Source organism: Argopecten irradians, chromosome 8, assembly GCF_041381155.1.
Source record: "Argopecten irradians isolate NY chromosome 8, Ai_NY, whole genome shotgun sequence".
Taxonomy (NCBI): domain Eukaryota; kingdom Metazoa; phylum Mollusca; class Bivalvia; order Pectinida; family Pectinidae; genus Argopecten; species Argopecten irradians.
Window position 1 is genome coordinate 5,341,486 of NC_091141.1, and position 13,916 is coordinate 5,355,401.

Here is a 13,916-nt window from a genome sequence, read left to right on the forward strand (position 1 = left end):
AAATCTATTTTTAGTAACAGTGACCTTTCGCCCAAAATTCAATCACAAGCTGTATTTTCCCATTTCCTATCTTTGTGTGAAGTTTGATCAAAATCCGTTGATTTTTTCTCAAATTATCGTCTGGATACGAAATTCTGACTGACAGACCGGTTTCACCGGCAGGGGACTTATATTCATGTGGGAAACAGATATATACATACCTATGCTTACATTATCTCAATTATTACTTAAAGTAAACAATATACAAATAAATAATCTTTTGAACATACAAATGTAGAACAAAAGCAATAGTGACAACACAGACATATTTGTACATGTAAACACGCTCTTTTATTCATATAAGATGTATATATGATAACAATAACATATTGCACCTGGTATAGACATTAGTAAACATAACGGCAGGTTTATTTAATAGTGACAGAAATATGTACCGAAACCAGTGGATTGGCTTTCCTGAAATGTACATTGTTTTAAATAAGTATTTTATCAACATTTACAAGCTATAAAACAGTAGAAGAATCAGCAGTAAAACCTAATATTAGTCCAGATGCACAATTTTATCGTTATGTCAATGTGACCTGAGAAATATCACTTGCTAAAACAGGATCTAATATCTTAAGTTCATTACCTAAGTAAGGATTACAAAGTAAATGTGACGAATCTGACCAGTCTCTGTCAAGTGGACAGGGATATCTCAACCCGAGTGAAAGGTTTTGGCTGGTCAACCAGAGGCTTGCCGAAGTTTGGAGGCCAAAGTCATTCACCTCATTTGGATGAGACAGGGGATCTCAACCCTCGGTAAAGCTTCTTGTTTAAGAACTCTTACATCTCAGTGAACGATTCTATTATTTTCCCCTAGCAACCACAGGATAGTCCCGTCAAGTGTGGGAGAAATATGTCTGCATTATAATTAGGTATAGTTTCTGATCCACCTGGTGATTGTCCAGCCTATTAGATGGATTTACTGCTGTTGCTGATGTCACATCTTCTAGGAGATAATTCCAACGACATCAGTTCAAACATATTGAATTTACATTAATGCATTAATACAAATGGGTTTAGTTTTCCTTCATAACCAGCTAGCTTCTACTGGCTGGGTTGTCACTATCCTTACACTACTTAGTGTTAGTTAGAAAGTCGTGAATTGTTATTTAAGAGTTTGTAAATAGGAAACAGCATTGATGTTGACAGGATATAGAACATGATACTATAGTCTTCGCCTGTTATAAATCCCACCTAGATAACGAAAGGTGAAGCTAGCGGAATGAATCATTCTCTTGTTAAATATTTTCCTTTCTAGGAAACTGCTAAGGCGTAATTGAACAATGCCAGAACAAACAGGGCCTAGATAAGATAACCGAGGAAACCTGATACTGACATCCGGAACAAAGTACGTGTATAAATTGAGGAGTATATCAAGTCCTTTCAAAATCTGCCAACTTCATCGTTACGTTGTCGTTGAAATATAAATCCGAAATGACTACCACATGAATGTCATTAGCTATTATGTTTTCCCGTTTTTCAGATAACAAGCCTGTACTTTGAGAAGTCCATCTTTTTCTTTGATTTATATAATTTAAATGATTTGCAGGCAAAGTATATTAAAAAGAAAAGAGTGAAGCATAGGTTGGAAGTGAATTACTTGCAATTAAAATTTTAACAGTTGAATACTTTTTCCTATCTTGTGATAGCGTGTATCTGGTATAAGCGGTTGCTCTTACGAAAAACATGGTTTTGACATCACTGTTGCATACGATGCATCACGAGTGTCAAAGGGTACCTTTAAATCAAGCACTTATCAAGCAATATGAACCCTATAGATAATAATTTACTTTATGATTTAGACAATACAATTACATATTTATTAAGAACGCACAACATTTTTATATGACTGTTTTTAAGAATAGGATAAAACAAAATAAATGACAAATTAAGATAAATAGTTAGTTGTTTTGTACGGCTTGGCTGTTGAACGTCTCATTAATAGACTCAGTGACTGTAATGTATTGCTGTGTGTGAATGTATCTTTGGGAGGCTGTGTTGTATTAATGTTGTGTCTCCCTGTAATAGTGGAACTCCTGCACAACGGGCAAAGCAGACGTTCCACTTCATTTATGCTGTGCGCTAAGCAGGAGCAGAAACTATCACTATTATAACTTACTCTCTTCTTTCTAACGACTCCCTTGACACTGCCTCGGTTTTGGCCTTCACTTAAACGCTCGCAGGCTCTTGTGAGGAAAGCTCTGGGTTCTGTCCTGGCTGAGACACACTATAAATATATATTAAACATGTGCTTTTAGATGTAAAACTTCTTTATTATGTAAATATGTTCTGGTTATTTGTTTGTGAAATTGCTTACAACCTTTCAAAATGAAGTAATTCATTAATGCGGAGTTTACAATGTACCAAACAATTTGTTAATACATACCAGACATACAACTTTCATTGGCTTCCGTTCCTCACCATTTATACCCTTACAAGAACATGAAATCGCTCTTATGTCTATTAATAAACGACCTTTGAGCGGAAGTTTGTCAACATATGGAGACATGTCCATATCCTTCTGTGAAACCTACATAACATACCTATTATTGACTGTCTATACGTGTATAGTCGATGTAATACATCAGCATCATGGGCTACTCAGTGCAACATGAGTAAGGAAAGCAGCCTACACAAGGTGTCTGTTTCCGAGTATTGACCGCCCGTGTAGGCCTCTTCTGCTTCCGGATATTAGCGTACTTAGCGGAAGTGTTTCCCGGAAATGTGTATTCATACATCACGGTTCGGCGGAAGTAATCACATTATTGACAACAATGAACGCTGTTTTCTCTGTGCATGTCTCTAGATTTTCTGTTATTCCCACAATGCACCTGAATAACTGTCAAGCAGCATGGACTTTGCCTTCAAGGTATGTTTGATATTTTTGTAATTTGATCCGAAATCAGCACGGAATGACAGCTTAGCAATTGATCCGAACACTGACGCTATAGTTCGTTGGTATGGATACGATTTTACGATTTGCCTATTGATGCATTGAATACATATGTAATCTATTATGCAGTCAAAATATATCATTTTCACGAGAAAGTAAAGACGCGTATCAGTTTTTGAAAATGCTGATGAAACACGTTTTATGATTAAAACCTTCATTCATTTAGAAAACCCATTTTCAAACATTCAAAAACACACCAATCTTAATCGAATTATATGAAAAGAGCATGGCGTCTTCGTTACTGGATTATAGTCTGTGTTGTAGATAATATCAGATTAAGTTTCACAATGATATAGTACGCGGTAAGAGAGGGATAACAAACCTGTAATTCTAAGAACACTACGTGTTATCTATGTACGGAAAAACGTCGTTTGATACGTAATAGTACCAGTGTGTTGTACATGGTATTGCCAGAGTTGACCGGTGCCAGGTCAAACAATCAGGTATGGCTTACAAATCCAAAAATTGATATCGATTTATGTATAACTTGAGAACTGTATCATCTGCTGTTTTCTGAGGCCCATTTTACTTCAGTCTTATCAGCCCAATCAGTAGACAAGCTATTTATTGGAAGTGACACTTAGTGACACGAAGATCCCGAGGTAACCTTGGGGAAAACCCTGCTGTATATACAACATATGTATTCGATCTGTTGATTCAAGTTTGGCCGACGTGGCACATGCTAATTAAAGTTCGGGGCAGAAACTATGTACACGCAGTTCAATAGTACCTCTGTTCTTGTCTTTCTTTATTGAATTGTACATATTGACATTATTACATAGCTTTATCTGTAAGTATGTATTGATTTTCTTACCGTGGTTGTCATAACTCGTATTTTAACCAAGTAATTATTTAAATACACATGTACTTTCTAACATCTCGTATATACTAATTGTTTAGTACATATGTATCTTCCTATAAAGCGAAATCAGATGATGGGAAATGTTCATCAAGAACCTAATATTCGTTTTATAAGGCTACAACTACAGTTCGCCTCTTTACCTTTTAATAAATAACACTGTTTTCCAGTGAACCATGCATCATTTGCGACCTTTATATGATATAAACTAACTTTCTGCCACGATTTCTAGGTGTCTTCGGCGGCATGCTTAAGTGATACAGCACTACAAAAAGGGCAACAGTTCCACTCTACCAGAAGACACCACACGAATATACCGCAGTCTCCCAAAACACGTACCTCGCACTACACACACGCTACATACCACATACATGGGAGGTCGTCCTTAGATGACATCGGCTCTTCGAAAAGATGAATTTTCGTGAATTTACATTGATCGCGAAATTCGCAAAAGTAAATAGCACGCGAAAGTAAATAGCACACGAAGGTAAAGAGCACACGAAAGTAAATAGCACGCGAAAGTAAATAGCACACGAATGGGAAGAGTACGCGAAAGTGAATATCACACGAAAGTTAATGGCGCGCGAAAGTAAATAGCGATGTTTGATTAATTAATATCCTACCAACAGCTATGGTCATGCAAGGACGTCCCCCCCATGTATGCGGTCTGTTGCGTGTATGTTGTGCGAGTTGCGTGTTTTGGGAGACTGCGGTATATTCATGTTGTGTCTTTTTATTGTGCTATATCACTGAAGTATGCCGCCGAAGACACCAAGCAACACACCCCACCCGGTCACATTATACTAACAACGGGCGAACCAGTCGTTCCACTTCCTGTATGCCGAGCGCTAAGCAGCAGCAGAAACTACCACTTTTATAGACTTTGGTGTGTCTTGGACAGGGGACAGAACCCAAAGCCTTCCTCACAGGGGCGAACGTTCAACTCAAGGCCAAAAGTGAGGCGGTGCCAAGGGAGGCATTAGGAAAGATAAAGTCAATTAGGAAGAAGAGAAAAGATAAGATCCTAAATTTGGTCGCCTTTTATGATCATGCAATAGGGGCAGAAGTTAAAATTCTAACGCCCTAGTAAATAGCGCGCGAAAGTAAATAACGCGAACGTTAATAGATAGTGAAAGTGAATAGAACGCGAAAGTAGAAAGCACGCGAAAGTGAATAGAACGCGAAAGTAAATAGCACGCGAAAGGAGATAGTACGCGAACGTTAATAGAACGTGAAAGTGGATAAAACGCGAAAGTAAATAGCACGCGAAAAATGAATAGCACGCGAAAGTAAATAGCACGAGAAAGTGAATAGAACGCGAAAGTAAGTAGCACGCGAAAATGAATAACATGCAAAAATGAATAGCACGAGAAAGTGAATAGCACACGAAAGCAAATAGCAAGCGAAAGTGAATAGCACGCAAAAGCAAAGAGCACGCGAAAGGAGATAGCACGCGAAAGTGAATACCACGTGAAAGTAAATAGCACACGAAAGTAGATAGCACGCGGAAGACAGTTGGCTTAGAATGGAATATCAATTCATACTATACATGTGTTTGCCCTCCTCTCCATTCCGCTTGCAAGGGCAGGTTAGTTATATAACGCTCGTTGGTTTGACCTTCATGATCAATTTGATTGTATTTTATGTGTCGTTTTTGTGTAATTTTCTTCATTGACTACTCAACATTGGATTGCATGTAATGTTTCGGTACTAGATCATGGTCTATGTAGCCATATAGCATTTAAAAACAACACTATTCATGGTGTAGTTAGCTTACACATTTTGAATTGTTATCGTGTCTCATTCAAAGGTTATAGCTCTACAACATCTGTATTTTCATATGAACCGCTCAGGGTGTTGTAAGCTACAAAACATTCGTTGTTTTGTGCCATTCTTCAATGTTTATTTAGCAATATACATTAACATATTTTGTTTCCACAACAAAAACAGTCCAAAACACGCAAGCACTTTAAACATGAAACACACTGCATATATGGGAAGCCGTACTTACTCTGATTGTAATATAAGCAAGGTACCAACAAAATTTTGTGACCTTTTTCAAGGTTAAGTTATCTATTCAGAATTTCATAGTTATGATTGCGTTCATGGTGTAATGAGTCGTGAAATGTCGTTAGCCGTACAATATTATCGCGTTCATAGTGCAGTAAACTACAAAACATCCGTTTTTTATGACATCCTTTAAGATATCGTTAGCTATACAGTACTTGATGTTTTCATTTCATCGTCTGTTCGTAGTGCAGTAATACAAAACATCCGTTTTTATGACATCCTACACCTTCTAGCTAGCTAAACAACACTTGAGAATTGTATAGGATAGCGTCCATGATGTAGTAGGTTATCTTTCATACGTATGGTTACAACACTGGCTGGTATGCTATTCACTCAACTGGGCTCTGGCTATTTTACATGGCTACCCATGCAATACAGAGTCATGATGTCATAGCATCTTTAAAATATAGGCTGAGTTTACTGTAAAAAACGTAAACATCAGGAGGTCGTGCTTCCATTACTCTTTCATACATGGATATGAAAGATAGAGATATTCTACCTCAGATCACAATATGTTGTGACCCTCGGGTAGATAATCCCTACCATTCATATCCACATGTTAAACAGACTTTTAGTATATTACAAATGCTGTTTTTTGACATTTACCATCTTATTTGTACCGTACATTTATGTTGTCAAAGCCTGCTGCTTTTTTTCTTTTTCTAATTCTTTTTATGGTGAAGTCTTATTTTTCATTAATTTTTACGGTTCAAATCAAATTTTATTTAATTTGTATTTTATTGGTTCATCGTATCCTTGTTAGATACCCTATCCCGACAATGACTTACTTAGAAAAATAATATTTAAAAAAAAATCATTTTATCAGAGGGAAATGATACATTAAGTTGCCCTTACACAGAAGGGGGTCCATTCGACATATCCACTTTCTTACTTTCATATTAAACTTTAAAAGGCACATTGTTGTTTATTGCAAAATGAAATGTATTGTTTGTATTTGCTCCCTTATATTTCGGTAGTGTAGGACCTCGTGTAGAAAATAAAACCCTATAGACCCCCATTTTAGTGTAATTTTATAGCCGATAATGTATGGTCACTGTTTGTTTGTCTTGCCGTTTGTTATGGTCAGCTCATTTTGTAACTGCAGTTCTATATTCCATTTCCGTAACAGTTTGATAAATGACTAGTTCAGTTTGTGTAATGTGCTTTTCTACAAATTGATGTTATGTAATGATCTGTGACTAATTTATCACAACTATATGTCAAGCGGTTCCTACATTGAGATGTCTAATTATAGCTGACCGACAGGCACGCGCCAGCCGCTGTGTTACTGCTGTCACAACCGACAATACAATTATGTTTCTATTTGTGTCCATTATCTCCTCAGTTGCTTGATATATATAATTCAAACATATAAAGAGAGCATTGACATTGCACACGCAAATCCACCTGATTTTTCATTACATTTTTTGATGTTTTGCCCACACGCCATCCTTTTCTATTACGACTGACGGATTAAAACAGGTTTTTCGCATGTTATTGTATAATATTTATTATTTTATTTTTATTAATTAAAACAAAGTAACCAAGCTAAATACATTTAGCAGTTTTGCTTGATAATAAATTTGCATGTCACTAATAGAAATGAAATCCAAAGCCACACGTCGATATAAACAAGTCGGTCGATATATGTGTATGTGTACGTCGCAGGATTATGTTGTATTTACATTTCGTTATGCATGTGTGGACTGCTCCGTGTCTCATTACGTCATCCAGCGATGCATATACACACATATATATTATTAAGAGATATACAGGTAACTTTTAAAAAAACTAAGATAAGTGTGGTGATTTTTGTTCGGTCCGTCAACGTGACGAGAGTGCGATGAATGTACTACATAGATTATATATGTCAGCCTGAAATAGCACATACGGTGAGGCATGTAAACGTTATACCTAAAAAATAGTTATAGAAGCCAGCTTACTCCGGCGGTACAAGGAAGTCATTCTGATTGGCTCAAAACGTCCCAATCATATATCCGTTTTCCGGGAGCATAATGTGTCTATGACCTCGTCAAAATACCTGTACAGTTGAACGTTCAGCTTCCTGCTGACTGACAGAGCCGCCGTCTGGCATTTGTGCTTGAATTAGCACCCTACAAGATTATTTTAGCTATAGTTCACCTTCTGATTTCCCCACGTATTCAAACTGTTTTACTTAATTGCTTTTAGAGTCTTAGTATTTAACGCATGGCGCAGAATCAGTGAGGTTTTCTGTATAGATAGGTGTAAGTTGACAAGGTTTCCATACGTGCGCCTTAGATAAGAAGCTAACAGTGCTTGATAAGGTGTTTAGCCAACAACTTCTACTTTATATCACGGATATAGGTATAAATAATAAAGCAAATGTTCATACTTTCAATACTTATTTGCTTTTATATGCTATCTTATTGCATATCGAAGTGTGCTATTGAAATAAATCACTCAATTTATGAAGTTTGAAATATTAGTTTAAAACTTCAATAATGGATCCGGTGCACTCTTGCACAAACTCCTTGTAAATAAACGTAAAATACGTTTACTACCAGATATATATAACTATGTAGCTTGATAGCCATTTTGCAATTAACCATTCAATATTTTTTAAATGTTAGTACTTGTATGTGTTTAGCTGTGTGTGACTGTCGGTGTGTGTGTGTGTGTACGTGTGCGAGTTATCCGAGTGCACTAGCACCATACGGAGAGAGACAATAGAAAGCTCACGCTTGCGTATCATGGTCCGATGTCTTATGTGAGTGACCGTCGTCTGCTGGGCACCCTGTCACAGGTTAGTGTTCACCTGTTGTGTATGTCCATCCTAGGATCGATAGATAGATAGGCTGTCAGGCTGCAACACAACACATACACAATATGATTTACACTTCAAAAAATTCGCTGCATCTTGTTACTTTTAAGTAATTTTTTCAAACAAACACTACTTACTTCAGCAATATAGATGTGGAAGACAATAAGAGGTGTGTTCAATGTATGAAATAGTGTTTATTAGTACATAGTGTCAATATAAGTAGATGAAATTTGGGTTTTTCCTATACAACGTAATGTAAAACGTTATGGTATAGAGGATTTATCCCTAGGCGTCACACATGAGGCAGCATTCGTGGAAGTTTTGACATGCTAACATTATCACGATGAAAAATATTCTTATCACCTTAGAATTTATTACTTCGTAAAATAATGATACTAAAATTTCGCAACCAACAGAGTAATATACAGACATTCAAAACTAGATTGAATTTATTTGTGTAGACAAAATGAAAGTAAGATTTATTTTTTCTAAGAACTACTTTACTCGGTTAATTTTTAAATATACGTCTTTACTAAAGTTAGCTACTCACAGGTATGTGGCGTTGGAAGGTCGGCTAGGATAAAAACAACCAAAGTAGATTTATACAGATACAACAGGAACATACAATTAGATACTGTTAGTGTGATATACTTGCTACATCAGATGCTATCAGGATAGCATTTAGACCTTCATAGTCTGTATATAATTTGAAAGAAACAATATATGTGATAAATTATAATAGAATTGTTTATGTCTTATCATCGATATTGTAATCATATTTCATTAAAAATATTATCGTAAAATCAGAGCATATGAATGAAACAAATTAAAACGCTGAACTGATCAATAACTATCTTAGTACATTTTTATTAAAGATGCTCCGCCGCTGACAAATGGGTTTTTTTCTCAATCAAAAACAGGAACAGATGAATTAGTGTTTTCCTCAGTTACAAAAGTTTCTTACTTTACGCTATCATCACCATTGAAAGGTTTGAGTTTCCAATTTTACTTCAAGATAATAATATTTAATTTTACCCCGAACAAACTCCCTGGCACTATGTCCTGTATGGAATAAAGTACTGATTGAGCTTGCACTAAAAACAAAAATTTATTAATCTTTAAAATTATCTTAGATTATTTTTGTATTTATTAGACATATAATATAATGATTAAACATGAATTTTTGTTCAAATGATGAGAAAAGTTCATGGTCTTTCGGCGATGGAGTATCTTTAAGATTAGTTAAAATAACATTTTTCTATTGGTATTTTAATAGTATACCTCAGATAGAATAAGGACAATTTTCAAATAATGACATCAAAAGTGAACTGCACAAAATAAAAATTAATTCTTATCTTTGAACATAAAAATCATATGGGTAATTACCTGATAGTCAGAGCCTGTGAATAGAAAGCAATACGGCATGTCAACAGGAAATGGTTAATGTTATAATAGTTAGCATTTAGTAATTAAATTAGTGCAATGTCATAAATTACTATGAAAAGTGTTGAAAATAACTTCCTTTATGGGAATACATTATCAAATAATAAGAAAAAAATCTTCATTAAAATGATTTATGCTTACAAACATATTGTTTAGTTGTATTATAAAGTCATACATTACAAATATCATATTGTAAGATCTTCATTGGAAATGATATTATGCAAAATAGTCTTAATCTTAATATAAAAAAATACTTGTAAGATAATCCATGTATGTTATACTAAATTGGCAACATTTGCTGTTATTGATATAATATTCTAATAGTATATAATAACAATGTACAATGTAACTGAAATAAGATAAATAATATTATATAAAATACATTTATCCCATTAAATAGTTTGTATTAGAACATTAACGTAAATAATCAACTGATGTAACGCATATGACTTATAATAATGTCGTGTTTATTAAAACTAATTACGTGTTTTTTTTTATTCTGTGCAGAAAGCACTGCTGTAATCGGTATAGCAATGTTTTTTCATGTTTCCAAAGCATTACCCATTTGAGACATGTTTCAAAAGTATCAAATGCAGATATTATAGGATGAATGTGTCACAGGCCGCATGGAATTGGAAAACATTTCCAAATTGAAGTCTGTATCAAGAACAGGAGAAATCTGAAATGTAAAACACATACAATCGCGGAGTAATTTCTATATCTATATACATATACATCCAAGGCTGAAATAAATTTTGAAATAAGTTAATATTAAATAAATTTCAATCTAAAATTGAAATAACATTTTAAAAGACATTACATTATTGAATTGATGTGTCATTATCAATCATACTTGGAAAAGATAGCATTATAATATCTGCCTTCATGATTTAGTCTTTTGTTTTGATGATAACATGTAGAAACCCGTAAACGTTATAACAATTTTAGAAAGATAAATTCATGTAGATGCTTGTATTGGGTCAATCATCAAGCATACCCTGGGGTGCCAATGATTTTACAATGCTGATCTTATCAATCGAGAAGTAACAGGTTATGTTGTTTTCAGTTAAGTAAGTGTTAGTACCGTATTGATGGTGTGTCTTCAGGAATGTCATTTCATTGATTCTATAATATAACAAATATATCAATAGTTATTTCACATCTGTGTAGTGAATGCACAAGAAAAAAATGACTGGAACCTTAAGTAAAATGTGCAAATTTGATTTGTTATGTGTATTTCTACTCGTAGTTTGATCTACATTTTTTATCAACTGGACTCAAAAAAATAGAATTGAGTAAAAAGCGTATGTAAATCTCAAATTTCACCGGGATATCTTCCTCGGGGGATACGTTTCATAGCAAGAGCATCTTAAAGTAAGTAACACTAAACAGAGTGACTTTCCTGTGAATAATATTGATAAATATTGTTTCAACAAATTATGAAGATAAAAGAGGAGTGTCAGTTTGGGCGCGGCCATGACCGATAAGCATTATTTTTGTTTACAGATACCCGGGGGTTAGGACATCATGATATGACTAATGATTAAGGTCAGGTCGGAGTTTTATTTTTTAAACTTTAAAACATCGATTAATGTTATTGGTTATGTTAAGAGGGTCATAAACTTGCTCAAACACTTTGCTATATTTTTTAATGCATAATTATTTTGTAAATGTTTCAAATTTGCATTGTACATTTTCTCAAATGCAAGTCATTCCAGAAAAATAGTATACTTTGAGCCAGTTTATCTAACTTGGGAACATAACAATACATTAATTGGTGTTTAAAATAAAAAAAAATAACAACCCCGCCACTTGTTCCCCCTCCCCAATCCCATCCCAACCATATATCCATACTATTCTTTGCCTTAGTTTATACTATTCAAATATATTGATCAATGCAATGTGATATACAAATGTTTAACATTTTTTTCTGGCATATTATGTGACTAGATTAACTTTATTCTTGCATAATTACCATTTTTCAAAACTAGGACACTGTGACCTATATTTTGACACTAAGTTATATTTTCCAATTTGTTTTATTTTCAACATATCAATGGAAAATTAGAGAAAAAAAACCAGAAAAATGATATCCCTGTTTAACCCCAAATAACTCACAAGGGACTCCGACCTGACCTTAATCATCAGTCATATGTTAACAAAATATAAATCTTATCGGTGATGACCGCCAGAGGGCCCAAATTGACACTCCACCTTGTCTGTGCGATTGATAAGTAAAATATTCTACAAACTTGTTACATGATACTTGTAAAAGTAAGAATGTGATAAAAAGGCACCTCATGACAGATGCATTAAAGACATTATAAGTGGATTACTGGGGAAAACTTGCGTTACCATATATCAATGATAATAATGCTGATTGTAGATATATAGAGGATCACGCATAAGTGGCTATGTAATATGAGAATTATTAAACGAAGTAAATAATTTAGGCTCGTTGCATATTAAAGTATTGGACGAGTTTAATCAATTTCATTACACGTAGCCATTAGGGTAAGATTCTATTTATCACATAACTAATATTAATGGAAATGACAAAACCTTTCAAAAAATTTCTTTTCTCTATAAGAGAGTAGATGTGACGTTTTTGTATACCGAGACAGTCGTGCTGCGACGTCAAATTTTAATTTTGATGTCATTATAACCTGGATCGTCACAAGTGATTACACGTTTGTCATACGATACCTTTGATATAGTCGAGTGTGTTGGAACGAGTCAGTCATACGATAAATTTAATAATTCTATTACTTTCTGCCACAATGTAAAGCTAATGACGATTTACGATAAAACAATATAATTATTATTGTGTTGTTTGATTGTTTCAAATGTTTACAATACCAATTTTTATGTGACATATGACGAGATCAAGACAATACTACTTATTTCAATCTATACTAAAGATGATTTGTTTCAAAACAGAAATTATATATTATGTTGAAGAACGTTGATGTTGGTTATCTTGCTTTTATATATAATGATTCGGCGGTACTATTTTGGGTTTTTTTTCATTGTAATACCTGTACTATTATACTATGACCTGCTACTGGTTGGCCCCTACCCTGGTAAATAAGATAATTAACAATTATACAGCAGAAACCTAACTACACCTACACTATAGTAGTAGTAAATCCCTACCAATAGAAAGGCTAGGTAATGCAACGGTTTTTTTTTTAAATCATAGTTCAAACCTAGCAATGGTTACATGACTTACCGAAATTGAAAAATCAGCGAACTTTAAAGTAAGTAATACAATTCTAAAAAAGGTACCAACTTACTGTTAAGGAACATACAACTCCATTAAGTTGAAATAACTTGTGTCTAAATCCTTTTTTGTCTGGTATTTCAACCATAAAAATGTTAAAATCAATCACAACTCCATGCTTAAACAAAAATAACAGCTAAAACATAAGATATGGAGTATTACGCCAGCTTATGATCTCTTTATACCTATAGGGTACACACGTATACTTGACTTTCAGTTTCAGTTCTCATCGTGTTTCAGTTTCGACAACTCGCCTTCCTTATGGGCACAATGCTATCTATTTTTGAAGTCGGTGTTCTAAAAATAAAACTTCGGAAAAAGCGAGCTATATATAGGATTTAAAAGCCAGATTGTAAATACCGCGGACTAGAGCATATTCTTTATTTTCAAAAGTAGAGTAACATTTATAAGTCTCGTATTCTGCTGATTAACTATGTCTCTATTGATAAACTAAAGTATA

The 13,916-nt window shown here is 34.3% G+C and overlaps 1 protein-coding gene and 1 long non-coding RNA gene across 8 annotated transcripts in view; one reads left to right on the forward strand and one right to left on the reverse strand.

Moving 5' to 3' along the window:
* LOC138329164 (transcription factor ETV7-like) overlaps positions 1–13,916 on the forward strand; it is a 65,160-nt gene that overhangs the window by 14,241 nt on the left and 37,003 nt on the right. Inside the window, exon 1 of one of the 7 annotated variants that reach the window (XM_069275951.1) lies at positions 2,782–2,914. The exons of 4 other annotated variants lie outside the window; for them this stretch is intronic. In XM_069275951.1, coding sequence (XP_069132052.1) covers positions 2,897–2,914 — 18 coding nt within the window. In that variant the 5' untranslated portion in view covers positions 2,782–2,896. Of the gene's footprint in view, positions 1–2,781; positions 2,915–3,384; positions 3,442–8,573; positions 8,713–13,916 lie in introns of those variants that run through there. 2 more of the 7 variants (XM_069275948.1, XM_069275947.1) reach the window with 2 other exon arrangements.
* LOC138329165 (uncharacterized) overlaps positions 308–13,916 on the reverse strand; it is a 41,700-nt gene continuing 28,091 nt past the window's right edge. The window contains exons 2-5 of the long non-coding RNA XR_011209419.1: positions 10,735–10,852; positions 10,117–10,130; positions 9,281–9,304; positions 308–8,772 (exon numbers count right to left, since the gene is read on the reverse strand). This is a non-coding gene — a long non-coding RNA (uncharacterized lncRNA). The remainder of the gene's footprint in view (positions 8,773–9,280; positions 9,305–10,116; positions 10,131–10,734; positions 10,853–13,916) is intronic.